Source organism: Chiloscyllium punctatum, chromosome 7 (assembly GCF_047496795.1).
Source record: "Chiloscyllium punctatum isolate Juve2018m chromosome 7, sChiPun1.3, whole genome shotgun sequence".
NCBI lineage: Eukaryota > Metazoa > Chordata > Chondrichthyes > Orectolobiformes > Hemiscylliidae > Chiloscyllium > Chiloscyllium punctatum.
This window is the reverse complement of record NC_092745.1, coordinates 3,629,270-3,644,834: the sequence shown is the minus strand read 5'-3', so window position 1 is coordinate 3,644,834 and position 15,565 is coordinate 3,629,270. Positions and strand designations below refer to the sequence as shown.

At 46.1% G+C, this 15,565-nt stretch overlaps 1 gene segment (V, D, J or C); it reads right to left on the bottom strand.

The window, feature by feature from the left end:
- Positions 1-482: 482 nt before the first annotated feature.
- Positions 483-9,057, bottom strand: LOC140479508 (immunoglobulin kappa variable 3-15-like). The segment is given in 3 exon segments: positions 483-784; positions 7,128-7,188; positions 8,944-9,057. Coding segments are annotated over 3 exon segments (477 nt in total).
- Positions 9,058-15,565: the final 6,508 nt, after the last annotated feature.

Sequence of the window (15,565 nt, the reverse complement as noted above, 5' to 3'; positions counted from 1 at the left end):
CTGTCTCTCACTTACTCTCTTATTCTCTTTGACATTCATGTTTTTCTGTTTTTCTCATTCTGTTTCTCTCTCCCCCCCCCCCTCTCTCTCTCTCTCTCTCTCTCTCCCCCTCTCACTCTCTTTCTCACTCTCTCCCATTTTCTCTGTCTGGATTATGTCTAGCTGGCCTCGGGAGAGTTGTGAACTTTACTTTTCATTGTTAAATCTTGTAGCTGCTCTTCCCATGTGGCCATGGAGTGTAAGAGGGAGACTTGCGGCCTTCAGTGAGTGGTGGACACCACAGGGACTGTAGTGTGTAGTGGACAGTGACAATAGCAGCATGGGGTAATTTGTTCATTTTTATTTATCGATAACTGTGGAGGTGTTAATGCAGGAAGTGGATGTGTGTTCTCTGTTTAATATTACATAAAATTGTGGGATCTGTCAGTACAGGCGCTTGGACTATGTGTATTGTGGTTTTTGTACAGCTATGTATCATTGTGTCAAGGGGAGCTGTAACTTTGCTGACAGTAATAATCAGCGACATCCTCATTCTGAACGTTGCTGATTGTCAGGGTGAAGTGCGTGCTGGATACTTGTGTCCCGGTGAATCTGCTGGAGACTCCTGTGAATCGTGTTGCTGCATTGTAGATCAGGAGAGAGGGTTTCTGACCTTCTTGCTGCTGGAACCATTCAACATGACCACTGGCACTCTGACTGGATTTACAGGTGATGGTTGCAGTCTGGCCCAGTTCCACTGACAGCACCGGGGGAGACTGGGTCATGATGATGTCCCCACTGATACCTGAGGGGTCAGAGAGAAACACAGTGAAGTCAGAACTGTCACAGAAAGAGCCTGTCAAATGAGAGATTGTTGGAGACACTGAGCATTCCTCTGGTTTCAGCATTTTCCCTTCAATCACAAGTCAGTAAAATTGGAGTGAAATGAAGAGCAGCTGAAGATTCAAGGTGGAAGGAGAGAGATTTGTACCTGCGACACAGAATGCCAGGGGCCAGATCAGCTGGATGTGTGAAATCATGGTTTGTGCTCCTGTCCCTGGGCCTGGTTCCTGATAAACTCTCCCTTCACTGGGCTCTGCTTTATAAAGCTGCCGCCTGTGAGAGTCTGACTGGGTGTTCCTCAGTATGTAAATGGCATCAGGCAGAGAGAGCCACGTCAGCCCCTCACACTTCCTCTTCTCTCTCTCTTTCACTGTCTACCTCAGAGAGCCATTGATGTGAACATGACTGAGGCCATTTGGCCCATTGTGTTTGTGCTTGTAAACAAAGATCTGATGACATTAATCCCATCCTCCAGCTCTTGGCCCATTACCCTGGAGGCTACAGCAACACAAGGGAATACCTAAACACTGCTCCACTGTCATGAGAGTTTGTGCTGAAAACATTCCTCCTCAATTCTCCTCTCACTCTCCAACTCGACTGGGCCTGGGCTCACTCGAGCTCAGAAGGATGAGAGGGGATCTGATTGAAATGTATAAAATTCAACAGGGCTGGACAGGGAGGAGGTTTCGCCTGGTTGGAGAGTCCGGAACCAGGATTCACTCTCTCAGGGGGATACAGGGTAGACCATTTAGGTTGAGATGAGGAAACATTTCTTCACTCAGTGAACAGTCAACCTGTGGAATTCTCTACCACAGAAGGCTGTGGAGGACAAGGAACTGAATATATTCTCGAAAAAGGCAGAGATAATTGTTTGCATTTTAACAGCATGAAGGGAATGGGGAGAAAGCAGGAATATGGCTTTGAGATGTAGGATCAGCCATGATCATACTGAATGACAGAGCAGGCTCAAAGGGCCGAATGGCCTTCTCCTGCTGCGGTTTATATGTTTCTATGTCTGTGTTACCTTCAGTCTCTGTTCCTGGTTATTGAGTCCTTTACTCATGTAAAAGGTGTCTTCCTAACCTTCCTATCAGGTTCCCTCTCGGCCTTCACTGCTCCCAGGAAAACAATCTCAACCTTGCCAATCTTTCCTCATAGCTGCCCCTCCATTGCAGGCAGCATCCTAAGAAAACTCCCCTGCACCCTCTCAAGTACAATCACATCCTTCCTAGAATATGGTGACCAGAGACCTGTCCCTCTCTCTCTGTCTCACATCTGCCACCTCTTTCTCTCTACCTCTCTCTCCCACTATTAATCTCTCTCATGTTTTCTCTCTTTCTCTCTCTCTCTCTCTCTCTCTCTCACTCACTCACTCTGTCTCACTCTGTCTCATAGCCACTCTCTCCAACTCACTGATGCTTTCTCACTCCATCTCATAATCTCAGTTTCTCCATCTCTCACTGTTTCTGTCACTTACTCCCTCTCTCACTTCCACTAAAAGCCTTCGATTGTTATCTGTCCCTCTCTATTCCTCCCTCTCTACTTCCCTCTCTACCTCCCAGTCTACAGTCTCTCTCCCTACCTCTGTTATTCTGTATCTACCCATACTCATGTGTCCCTCTCACTCTCACACTCAACCCTACCCTCTCTCTCAATTCTCTTCATGTTTGGTCTCACACCCACCCTGTCTCTTTGTCCTCTCCTTGTCTCTTTCTCTCTCTCCATCCCACTCAATCACACTGACTTACATCTCTCTCTGTATCCCTGAGCCTCACCATTTCTACCTCCCTCTATCCTCTATCTCCCTCTTGGTCCCCTCACATATCTCACACTGTCTCAGGTGCTTCTCTCCATCTCTCTCTCTCTCTCTCTGTCTCTCTCTCTCTCTATCTCACTCACACACACACACTTTCTCTGTCTCTCTCTCTCTCTCACACACACACACACACACCCTCCATGTCACTCTCTGTCTCGCTTCTCTGCCTTTCTCACAGTGTCCCAGGTGGTGACAGTTGAATGCAGGATAAATCTCCCTCTGCTCTGCCGCACTAATGGATGTTAACCCTTGACCCCAGAAGCATGTCTTCTCCTGGAGGGAGACCCTATTTACCACATAGACCAGGGTTTGGCCTCTCTGAGGAAGACGGACATATTCTTGTCAAACAAAGGACAGTTCTGTGCTGTTGGCCTATTCTCACTGGGGAATGGTTTGTTCATAAACCTCATTCCATGAAAGCCCAGCAGAGAGAGGAGATCCTGAGGCTATCAGTGTGAGCTGGAGAACAGGCCAGGCTCTGACCCACTGACCCATCCTGTCCATTCACAACATATTCCAATTCTTTCCCCTCTCCTTCCCCTTCTACTGTCAGTCTTTTCTGAAATAGAGTGGTCCCTTCCCTGTCTCATACCAAGGAGGAGATGGACAGATTTTTAATGAATAATGGGTTAAAGGATGATGGAGAGTGGGCAGGAAAGTGGAGTTGAGTCTGAGATGGGATCAGCCATGATTGTATTAAATGGTGGAGCAGGCTCGAGGGGCTGAATTGCCTGCCCCTGCTCCTCGTTCTTATGTTCCTCCACCCCCTCCACCTTTCCTCTTACTGCAACTTTGTGCACATTCTTGGAATGTTTGGATATTGGAGGTGTGATGTGAATTCAAGATTTGCGTTGAATTAATGTGGGGACAGAATTGTGCAGGGACTGTGATAGCTCCTTCAGTTGAATATCCTGCTGACAGGCTTCAGCCTTCCACATACAAAATTGGGAAGTGGGGGAGGTCAGAATGTACTGTCACAGTCCACAGCACTGTCCCACAGCAATGTGGTTCACGCTTAACTGCCCTCTGAAATGGCTGAGCCAGGCTCTCATTTGTATCAATCATGACAACTCGACAAAGAATTAAAACCGGACGGACTGCCTGGCATCGATCCAGACACCGAAAAGGCAAAGACATAAACACTCCAGTCTACCCTGCTCCATCCTCCTTACTGACATCTGGGGGCTAGTGCCAAATTCAGGAGAGCTGTCTCACAGAGTAGCCACGCAACAGCCTGACACAGTCATACTCACAGAACCATACCTTCCAGACAATGTCCCAGACACCACCATCACTGTCCCTGCATGTGTCCTGTCCGAACAGAAAGGCAGACCCAGCAGAGCTGATGACACAATGGTCTACAGTCAGGAGGGAGTTACCCTGAAAGGCCTCAAAATTGGCTCTGAACTCCGTGAAGACTGATGACACCAAGTTAAACATGGGCGAGGAAACCTCCTGGTGATTACAAGATATCTTGCTCCCTCAGCTGATGAATCAGTCTCCCCTCCATGTTGGACAGCACTTGGAGGAAGCACTGAGGGTGGTGACAGCACAGAGTGTGTTCAGGGTGTTGGATTTCAATGTCCACAACTGAGAGTGGCTCAGCAGTAGCACGACTGATCCAGCTGGTTGGTTCCTAATAGACGTAGCTGAGGGACTGGCTCTGCAGCTGGTGGTGAAGGAACCAAAAAGATGGAAAAACCCCATCCTCACCAATCTTGTGGCTGTAGATGCATCTGTCCTTGACAGTATTGGTAAGAGTGGCCATCACACAGTCCTTGTAGAAACTAAGTCTGACCTTCACATTGAGAATCCCCTCCATTGCGTTGTGTGGTACTATCACCATGTTAAACAGGACAGACTCCAAACAGATATTGCAACATAAGACAAGCTCATAAATGGGGATGATTGCCAAAGATTGCACAATGATCAGCACTATTCTCAGCTCCTCAGATACTGAAGCAGTCCACGTTCAAATGCAACAATATCTGGGCAATATCCAGGTTTCATCTCAGAAGCAGTATTTCACTTTGGTGTCATGTCAATGCCAGCCAATGACCATCACCAATAAGAGACAATCTAACCATCGCCCCTTGACAGTCAATACTATTACCATCACTGAATCCCCACTGTCAACATTCTTGAGGTACCATTGACCAGAAAGTCAACTGGTTACAAGAGCAGGTTAGAGGCGAGGAATACTGTATCGAGTATCTCTCCTCCTGATTTCCCAAAGCCCATCGACCAAGACAGGAGTGTGATAGAATACTCCCCACTTGCCTGGATGGATGCAGCTCCAACAACATTCATAGAATAATGCTGTCACAGAGTCATGCAGCACAGAAACATACACTTAAGCCAAACTTTCACATGCTGACCAGGTTTTCTGAAGTGAACTCGTCTCATTTGCCTGCATTTGGCCCGTATCCCTCTAATCTATTCCTGTCTATGTCTATCGTATCCTCTGTCTTTCTTATCCACTCAAAAAGCTTGATACCATCCAAAACAAAACAAACTCCTTGATTGGCATCACATTCTCAAAACATCCTCTCCGTCCAATGCTCCACAGCAGCTTGTGTACTATTGATAAGATGCTCTGCAGAAACTTTCCAAACATCCTCAAATAGCACCTTCCAAACCCATATGGGAAATAGAAATTGCACGAAAAGCTCAGCAAATCTGGCAGCATCTGTGGAAAGAAATCAGAGTTAACATTTCGGGTTGAGCACGAAGCATCATGTGACCCAGAAAGTCAACTCTGATGTCTCTTCACAGATGTTGCCAGACCTGCTGAGTTTTTCCAGCAATTCCTATTTTTGTCTCAGATTTACAGCATCTGAAGTTCTTTTGGTTTCCTTCCAAACCCACGTCCACTTCCATTTAGAACAAGAGCAGCAGATACATGGGAACTCTGTGAGCTGCAAGTTTCTCTCAGAAAAGCTTAGCATCCTGACTGGGAAATATGTCACTGTTCTCTCAGCCTTGTTGGGTTAAATTACTGGCATTCCTTCCCCAAGAGCAATGTGGGTCAACTTACAGCTTGTGGACTATAGCAATTCAAGACGGCAGCTTCCCACCACCCTCTCAGGGCAACTATGGACAGGGTCAAAAATGATGGACCAGCCGGTGAATCCCACTTCCCACAAGTGAATATGCAAAACCGAATGAAGTGTCCCTCAGGAGGGGAGAGGGAAAGTTGAGGGTCCAGAGCTTCATTTCCCAGCCCAGGCAGTTTGTCTCCCAATGAATGAATGAGACACCAATTTGGAACCCAGGTTTGGGGCGGTCTTGTGTTATATACCAAGGTCTGCAAGAGGGAATCGGAGGCCCAGCTAAAAAAGAAAGATGAGGAGAGAGAGGAACAGTGTGACTATTTGGGTCACACACAGCCATGATGGACTGAATAGCCATCCCCCTGTGCTGTCAGATTCCAGGGAGTGCAGACGATTCACAGTTTTCTCCCGTCTCAGGAACAAACGTCCAGCTGCTCCGAGCTCCTTCTTTCACTTCCTCTATTGGTGAAGTTGCAACCTTGCGATCTGAGAGTCTTTGCAGTTATTTTTTTACACTGGGGCTTTCTGCTATGGTCAGAATCTCTAATAATAAGTGTCCAATCAGTGACAATCACAGCAGCTAAGAGCAGTCAGGACTGAGGAGCCAGGCTCACTGGGAAACACATTGGGAAGATCAAAGCCATCCTCTTCAGCTCCCGGTACAAACTCCATCTCTCTCCCTGATCACTGTCTGCTGCTCAACCAGACACTTTGCAATGTGGGCATTATCTTTGAGGTTGATCTGATCCCGCATCCTCCACATCAAAAAGATCAGCCATTGAAATCTCAGCTTCATCATGGGGACGACAAACATGGCCATTCCAATTTTATCCTGGCCCACATCACAGCCACCGCCTTCCGTAAACTTCAGCTCATTCCAAACCGTGCTACCGATATCCAAACTTGCACCAAGTCCCATTCCCCCATTCCCTCCCACTGTCCTCACGGACCAACATTGGCTCCCAGTCCAGCAACACCTCGATTTTCATATTCACATCCTTGTTCTCAAGCTGCTCTCTGCCCTTCCACCCTCCCCATCTTTGTAAGCTCCTCCAAACTGCCTCACTGCCAGTGTGGTTCGCAATCTTGGATGTGTGGTTCTCTATTTCTTCATCCAAGTCATTGAGAAATATCAAGAAAAGCTGTGCTCCCACCACAGGTCCCTGGGACACCACTACTCACATCTTGCTCATTGGAGAACACACACATTCTCCCTCCTCTCTGTCTCTCGCTCCAGGCCCATTCCTGACACAAGGTAAATGCATTTCTCAACTTCCATCTGATTCCATGTCTCTTATGTGGAACATTCTTAAATGTCTTCTGGAATTCCCTATAGACATCTATCGACATTCCCTTATATCCCACATTAGTGAGCTCCTAACAAAGTGTAACCAGGTTAGTTAAAGATGTCTGAACCTTTGTAAATCCATGCTGACTTTCTCGGACCAGTTCATATTTGTCCGTTATTCTGTCTCTAAAAACACACTCAATCACTTCCTGACAACAAATATTCAACAGAGATGTTCATTGTGCATGAAGGTAGTAAAGAGGTAGCACTGACACGAGGAGCCTCCTGCTGTGCTGGAGCCTTCCCTGTTTCCTTACATATTAAAAACTGAAGACCGGCAGCAAATTTCAAAATACTTTTTTTATTATTTCAAAATATACTTTATTCATGTAAATAAATCTCTGGTACTTGTACAATTTTCCATGTTGTTCATAGGTATATACATTGCATGTCTTAACGTTACAAAGAACATATTGAATTAATCGAATTCACAGTTATCCTATTAACAGTTACCTTTATTAACTACCTTGTCTCTTGGTATTTGGTTGTGACTTCAGCGGAACCCAGCTCCTCAGTGGGTGCCCTATTATATGAAAGCAAATGAAGCTTCTTTAACCCCCAGTTTATGGGGTTACCATTGTCCATTTGATTGTCTTGTCTCTGGGGTAGCTTGTCTACATCCCCATCGTAAGCACGAACTGCTGGACCTTCGTTGTGCTGAGGTAGTTATCCAGCTCCTCACTGGGGTCATTTACCCGCTCTGGTGTCATTGAGCCAAGGCAAGGGTCGTCACTGTCCAGTTCTGTGTCTGACAATGGGACTGTCAGAGGATCACAGCTCTCGGTTGCCTGTAGTTGTGTGGCAGTGGGTACCCCCTGGTTCTCACTGGGTGGAGGGTGGAATTCGGAGGGTCCGTTATTTCCTGGTTGGGAGGAAATGCTCTCCTCTTTACCGACGGCGCTCTGTCTCTTCTTCTGGTGGTGATGGCCTTCTTTGAGTCCATCTTCCCCCTCCGAAGAGCTGGCCGTCCCTCCCTCATGCAGCTGTCTTTTCCCCTCTTGCTGGGAGGCTTTGGGGGCTTGGCAAGATTTCCTCTTGCTGTTTTTAACAGGTATCCACTACTCTGCCTGCTTGATTACCTCCTCCTCCTCCATTTCTTCCATCTGCCCGGCTAGAGCTCGGATCAGCTGCTGTGTCTCTCCGCTGGCTGCCGCCTCCTCCACTCCAGCCTGTTCTTCTTTCTGGGTGTCACCAGACTCCTTTTCTCTACTGTCTGGGTGGACCTTACTGGTCTTTGGGGGTCCACGGCTCACATTGCCAACTCCAGCCATCTGTGCGTAAGTGGGGCCCCCCCATCTTGGGCAGGTCTTATACATGTGGCCCGCCTCTCCGCACAGGTTGCAACTCTTTTCTTCCTGACGGTCCTTCGTCAAGTGACCCTCCTGTTTGCAGTTCCTGCAGATGGTAACTTTGCAATCCGCCGCCACGTGTCCCGACTTTCCGCAGGTTTTGCACACTTTCGGCTGCCCTGCATATGTCAGGTAGCCTCTGCTCCCTCCAATTGCGAAGCTCGAGAGTGGGTGGAGGATGTTGCCACTACCATCGGCCCTCAGAGTTACCCTGACCTGCCGCTTACTGGTCCAAATCCCAAAGGGGTCGATCACATCATTGGCTTCTCCCTCAACTTGGACATACCCTCCCAGGAAGATCAGGACATCAGCCGCTGCAACACAAGGGTTGTACATATGGATTGTAACAACCCGATTCCTCTATGCAGGAAGCACACACAATGGGGTCGATGACAAGATGGAAAACAGCAGCTCCCCTTCCTTCTCCTTGAAGACCTTCAGGAGCTGTTCAAACTGCTTCACGCTTCTGAAGTTCACATCAACGTCGCCTGCCCCAGGGAAAACCTGCAGGCAGCACATGTCAGCAGCAGCAAACCCACAGCATCCCAATTGTACCTTCTTGATAAACAGTGTGCGGTCGAGCAGTGTATGATCCTCAATCTTCTTCACAATCACACTGACTGTGTTTACAACCCCCTGCCCAGGGCTGCGGGTAGCTGTCGAGGCCATAGCTCTGAGGTTGGCTGGTCCCTGAATTGGCGTTAGGCCGAAGCCAGCATCAAGATCCACCAAGAGCCGGTCAGCACAACCAAACGATCCTCCAACGTCCAATCACGATCCGGCAATGATCTCTTCACGAGCTCTGATGACTCGCAACTCGACACCTGTCCTGATAAGAACAGACACTTGATCTTAGCCAAAAGTCCGAGAAGCCCGTTAGAACTGCAGCAACCGCCAAGGAGCAATTAAAAACTCATTAAACAATTTCCACATACAGGGCCAGACGATGTGTAGTAATTGCACGATGGCAAAGCTGGTGGAGCCCATTGTAGCTCAGAGTGACCACATCTGCAGCATGTGTTGGTTGCTCAAGGCACTCCAGCTCAGAGTTGATGAGCTGGAATCTGAGCTTCAAACACTGTGACACATCGGGGGGGAGAGTTACCTGGACACTGTGGTTGGGGAGGCAGTCACACCTTGTAGATTAAATACTTCATATTATGGCCAGTGGTCAGGGACAGGAGGGTGTGACTAAAAGTGAGCAGGTCGATGCAGCCTGAATTTAGCATTGCAGGAGCCTCAGCTCCTTGTCCAAAAGAAATGAGGTACTTATTCCTTGTGTCAATGATACAAAGGATTGTAGGGAGAATGGGCAAACGTGGCGTGAGCATTTTGGCGAAACTGACCAGAACTCTATAAGCATCAAAGTCATTAAGTGAAAAGCACTTCATGTGAAAAGCATTAGTAGAGCAAAAGTAGAGCAGCAATTAAGCAGAAATCTAAATGGGGGGAAGGCCAATTCCAGCACCATTAGATAGGCACACACAGGGGGAGGCAATGGCCTCGTGTTATTATCGCTGGATTATTCATCCAGAAACTCAGCTATTGTTCTGGCGACCTGGGTTCAAATCCTGCCATAGCCGACATGGGGATTTGAATTCAAGAACGATGTTGTCAGCCTTACTTGCCCTGACCCACGTGTGACTCCAGACCCGCTGTAATGAGGGGCATGGTGGCTCAGTGCTTTGCATTGCTGCCTCGCAGTGCCAGGGTACCAAGTTTGATTCTACCCTTGGGAACGTGTCTGTGTGGATTTTGCATGTTCAACCCCATGTCTATGTGGGGTTCTGTCAGGTGCCCTGGCTTTCTCCCACAGTTCTAAGAAGCGCAAGCAAGGTGGATTGGCAATACAAAATTACCCATAGTGCTCATGGATGTGCAGGTAAGGTGCATTAACAATGGAAGATTCAGGGCTAGGGGGATAGGTCTGGGTGGGATGCTCTTCAGAATGTTGGTGTGGGCTCATTGGGCTGAATGGCCCAATGGTTTTGTCTCACTCAAGTACTATATTCTCAAATGACTATTTGATCCTGATTTCCACTTTTGCTTCAGGGCTGTTGAAATTCTAAGAAGTAATTCTGTCTTTTTTTTGAGTGGAGCACTATGTTTATCATCATTCATCATTAAGTTCCAATAACTGCATCAAAATATTTTTCCTGATCTCTTCTGTACCTGGTATATGACTGGTGAATAAGTCATTTTTCCTTTCAGTTTGTCTGCACTGATAGTAAATCTACATTTACTGTGTTTATTTGTTTCAGAATTTTTGATCATCAGAATTCTCTCCCTCCAATGTTGAGATCCTGTTCTGCCCTTCACAGAATCATCGAATTGAGGAATCCCTACAGGTGGAAGGACGCCACACAGCCCAGCAAGCTCATATTGACCCCTTGAAGACCATCCCACCCAGACCCACACCTCCCCTACCCTATCCCTGTAAACCTGCATTTCCATGGCATTTTCCATTTGCTATCCTGCACATTTTTTTGTGACCCTTGATCCCCTGTCCCTGCCCCATTCTGTATTGTCCCTCAAAGCAGCCCCTAACTGTACACCATATTCTAGCCATGACCTAACCATTCTTCAGGGCAGCTGCCATGGTCATTCTCCACTCCATCTCCTCACTCTCAATATTCAATCCAAAATCACATTGACCTTTATTTCTGATATTGTTTCCAATTTAAAGGAGATCTGTCACTCGGCATCCTTTCTTGCGCGCTGCAGTGTTGTTTATAATATAAACAGTCCTTCAACCTTTGTCATTCTCAGAGGAGTTACAATTGAGAAAACCCCTTCCAGCTCTCAGTGAAGAAATTCAGTTTTTCCTGTTTCCCTGCTCTATCCCAATAGCTTCACTTTCTGTGTGACTGTGTTTCTGGTGTGTTCAACAATATCTGACATTGCCTGCCTAATACTCTTACACCCACTGATACCTGTTGTGTTCTCCAAGATAAATTGCTGCTCTTTGCAGTTTGGTGACCCGCTTTGATAGCCGTTTGTTCGGTCTTTGAGTGTAATTCATTTTGTGCCTGATCCTAGTGTTAATCTGAAGGACACTCCACCTTTCAGTCTGACAAATCCAGGTTCACCCATGTCATGGCTCTATTTCTAGGCTAGGCTCCAGTCTTTCAAAGAGATGAATTCAAGCCTCACCAGTTTGATCATTTGAAATGTATCATTTATTTTGATTTCTCCTCGGATGAGCGGGCACAAAAGTGGCTCTACCCTAATTGTCCTGGAGAGGGCAGTGGTGAGCCATGTAATATCTGGGAAGGAAGGCGCTGGGATCTGAACAAAACAACCCATGAAACTCAATGTAATGTTCATGAATGTAGTTTGGACAAGGGAACCCAGTCATCACCCGGTCTGTGACTCCAGTCCCACAGTGACACGATTCAAACTTAACAGCCCCATAATCTGGATCAGAACTCAGTCCGAGGAACTAGAGATGGGCAATACATTTTTGGCTTGATTTACAATAGTTTATAAAATTGTTTATTTTAAAAATTATTTAAAATATTTAAATCTATGTTACCCTACGTGTACAAGGCATAGTTTTAAAACTTGCTGATGGTATGAAACTTGGATGTGTTACCACTCATGAAGAAGATCGTGCCGAACTTCAAAAAGGATATAGGTAAGTTAATGGAATCAGCAGATGGTCGCAGATAGAATTTAATGGAAAGAGACGTCACTGATTCATTTTGGAAGGAAAACGTGGAAAGACAAAACAAACTAAAGGGTACAAGTATGGGTGGGTGTAGAGGCAGTAGGACCTGGAATTTATGTGCATCAGCCATTGAAGGTGGCAGGATAGGCAGCTGTTCTCATGGGAGAGCAGCTGATTAAAGCAGATGCTATATCAACATGAACATAGAATACAGTGTGGATGTGAAAAGAATGCTTCCTTTTCAGGGAGAATATAAAACTAAAACAAGTTCCCGCATTTAAGACCAAGATAAGCAGAGTTTTTTTTTCTTGCTTAAGGTCATAGGTCTTTGGAACTCTTCTTCAAACATTGAAATGAAACCTCTGAATGTTTGTAGTGAAGAAGTAGATAGCCATTGCTTATCAAGAATCTATCAGAGTGAGGCAAGAATGTGGAATAATCAGGTCAGACGTGGGGAGCAGGCTAAAGAGGATGAATCTCCTTCATTTTTGTCCCGAATTCGTATGATCGTGTGGTCAGTTCCACCGTTGAAGGATCAGCGCCTCAAATCTTGTGATTTTCAATAAAGCAGCTGAAGTGGCTGCTGGTTTGTTTGGGCGCGAATGGAAGGGGACCTTACCCATAATCCTCAGCAGCCGTGCAAGCGCTCTCTCGCCACTACAGGGCAGCTGCTTCACTGTCCCTGATCAGTAAAACATAAACTGGGGCCCTGCTTGGAGCGAACAGGCTCAATCTGTACAGACCCATAGAGAGAGAGTACAGCTTCAGAAGTAGGGTACTTATCACACCACAATGAAAATGTCCCCATGATAAGAAAAGTACTTCAGTGTGACTTTTGCTTGTCTTGACAGTGTGCTGTTATGTTCATTCTATGATACACGGAGATGATGTCAGTACTGAGTGACACAAAGTATACTTCCTCTTCTAACCCCTTTCCAAAACACCCTCTCCATCTTGCTTTACTCCTTATTGACTCTTCTACAATTGTCCCTGTTCCCTCACTCCGTCCCGATCCCAGAGGGATTGATGACCGGAGTTCATGACCCCGCACTGTGTGAAGGTTGGTGTGAAGTGAGGCCAGTGTGTTGGAGCTTGGGCTCCTGCCTCAGGCCCAGGTGTAGGGGCCTGTTCAACAATCTGCACATTGTGCTTTTTTCTCTTTCTGATCGTACTGGAATTTTTAAGCTGCAGTAAGTTGCTGGCAACAAGGTGTCTTGTCTAAAATTCTCCCAGCACTGGACAGACCTCGGCTGTTGATTTTTTTTTCTCTCGCAGGAGCCTGCTCTGTATTCAGTGCCTGTTATCATTAGTTTGTTGGAGTTCACGTGTCAGCTGCTGCTTCCTTGCTATGATACTGGAAATTAGTCATCAACGCGTCTTGAGATTTAAATACTCCGTCTTCATGAAAGTGGTTGGCAGACTTTTTAACATCATTTAACAAACTAATGATGTGAATGCATCTGTGTTATTTCTGGCTGGGAGCATATAACATCACGGTCCTAGTATTTAATGGGTCCTCACTCGTGGTAATATAGTTTATAATGTTTCTCTCTCCTTCCGTGTTTTTAAGAGGCTTGCAAACGTGTTATGAAGAGAACACCATGGGATAGAGTGGGTAGTTGTTTGAATTCTCATCTCATTATCGTCCAGCTTTCAAAGGAAATGCTGGAGTCTTTGTAATGAGATTGTACTCAGTTTTTATACATATTGTGTTTGGATTTTATTTTTGGAATGCCAATTTTCATAAAAAATCCTGTACAATTTTATAGCTCAGTAGTTGTGTTTGTTCCCTGAGATACTGAGCGTTTACACAACACTCCATTTGCCTGTGACCCAGTTGTTGGCTGAAACCTCTGGTTGGTCGGTGAGTCCAAGCCATTGTCTTGCTCTCTGCAGTTATACCATGAACTTGGTTTCTCAGTGTGAGCCAGGAGACCATTGTGTGGTGACTTCCTGTTCCACTGTCGGTGTCAAGGCAAGTGGGAACAGTCGAGGTTAATCCCATCATGAAAAACAGAACATTATATTCAGCTGGAAATATATCCACTGACTAATTTCTTTGGCGGCAATTACAGTGTAAACAAATTTCCCTTTGCTAGCACAAAGAGAAAGTGTCTGCCAGATTCCCTCATTTGTGATGGATTAGCCCAATAGGAGCAGCACTGGTAGACCATGCTGTATCAGCCTGGACAGAATCCTGGGCAAACTCCAAATGAAAGCATGACCTTCAGTGGATCTGCTGCCACACAAAATATGGAATTGGAATCCTTGTTCCCGAATCACATCGTCAAACCGAAATACAATTGAGAAAATATAAACCAAACCCATTTCCCAAGGATATATGTCACAACAAGAAAGTGGGGAGCAGACAGTTACTGTTCGCCTGTCTCTGGGGAGTGTCCTGCTTCCTGTCCTCTCTCTCTCTCTCTCTCTCTCTCTCTCTGTGGGGTACCATTTCTACCATCCTTTCTGTCTGAGAATATTATTGTTCCTATCCCCACTCACTTGGGGATAGTGTGCGGGTGTCACGCCCACCCAGTTTGTTAGTTCCATTTATTCACGCAAAATGGGGAACCCCTGCTTCACTATGTTTATGAGCCATGTGTGAAAGCCCTGCACAGCTAACCCTTCATCTCAATCAGATCACAGGGTCTGAGGTTGGTCAGTACCGTCTCTACCCAGAACAATAACACTGACTGACTCAGACCAACTCAGATCAAGTCACAAGGAGACTGCTATTGACCTACACCCTCAAAGCCCACTGAGGAGGTGGTCATTAATCCAAGTGTTGTCATTGATTAAGTTCTCCCAGAGATTCATGATTCATTCCAGACTTGACACAAGTGTGGAATGTTGTTCAGTAATAGGTGGGAAGGCATGGAGATAAAATATAAAAAGAGAGAGAGTTATATTTCTGTTATACCATCCTTGAACTTAGGATGTTTGGAAATGTTTTACAGCCAATGGAATACTTCTGAAGTCCAGACATTGTTGTAATGTGGGAACTGTGACAGCAAGGCAGATCTTTTGGCAGCACCACTCAGAGACTGGAGGCTGTTACTGCAGGCAGGCTCCAACCAGCTCCACTATGAGGGAAGGACACTGGAGCACACAAGGACATGGGAAATAGGAGCAGGAGAGAGAATCCAATGGCTGTCCATTCTTTCTTAAAAACAGGGACCAAAATTGCACACAATAATCCAAATGCAGGCTCAGTAACACACTGTACAGTTTGAACAGGCTTTCGCTAATTTTAAATTCCAACCCCCAGGAATAAAGTTGAAAATTCCATTCAACTTCTCAATTACTTGATGCACCTGCACTTACTTTCAGTGTCCCATGCACAAGAACACCCAGATCACTCTGTACTGCACTTTGTTGGAATCTCTCACAATTTAAATACTAGTCGGCCTTTAGATTATTCTGACCAAAATGCATGGTCTCACAATTTCAGTCCACTGTGTCTGAATGTTTCATTTCCAGTTTGGTTTTCTCTTTGTGAAAGGC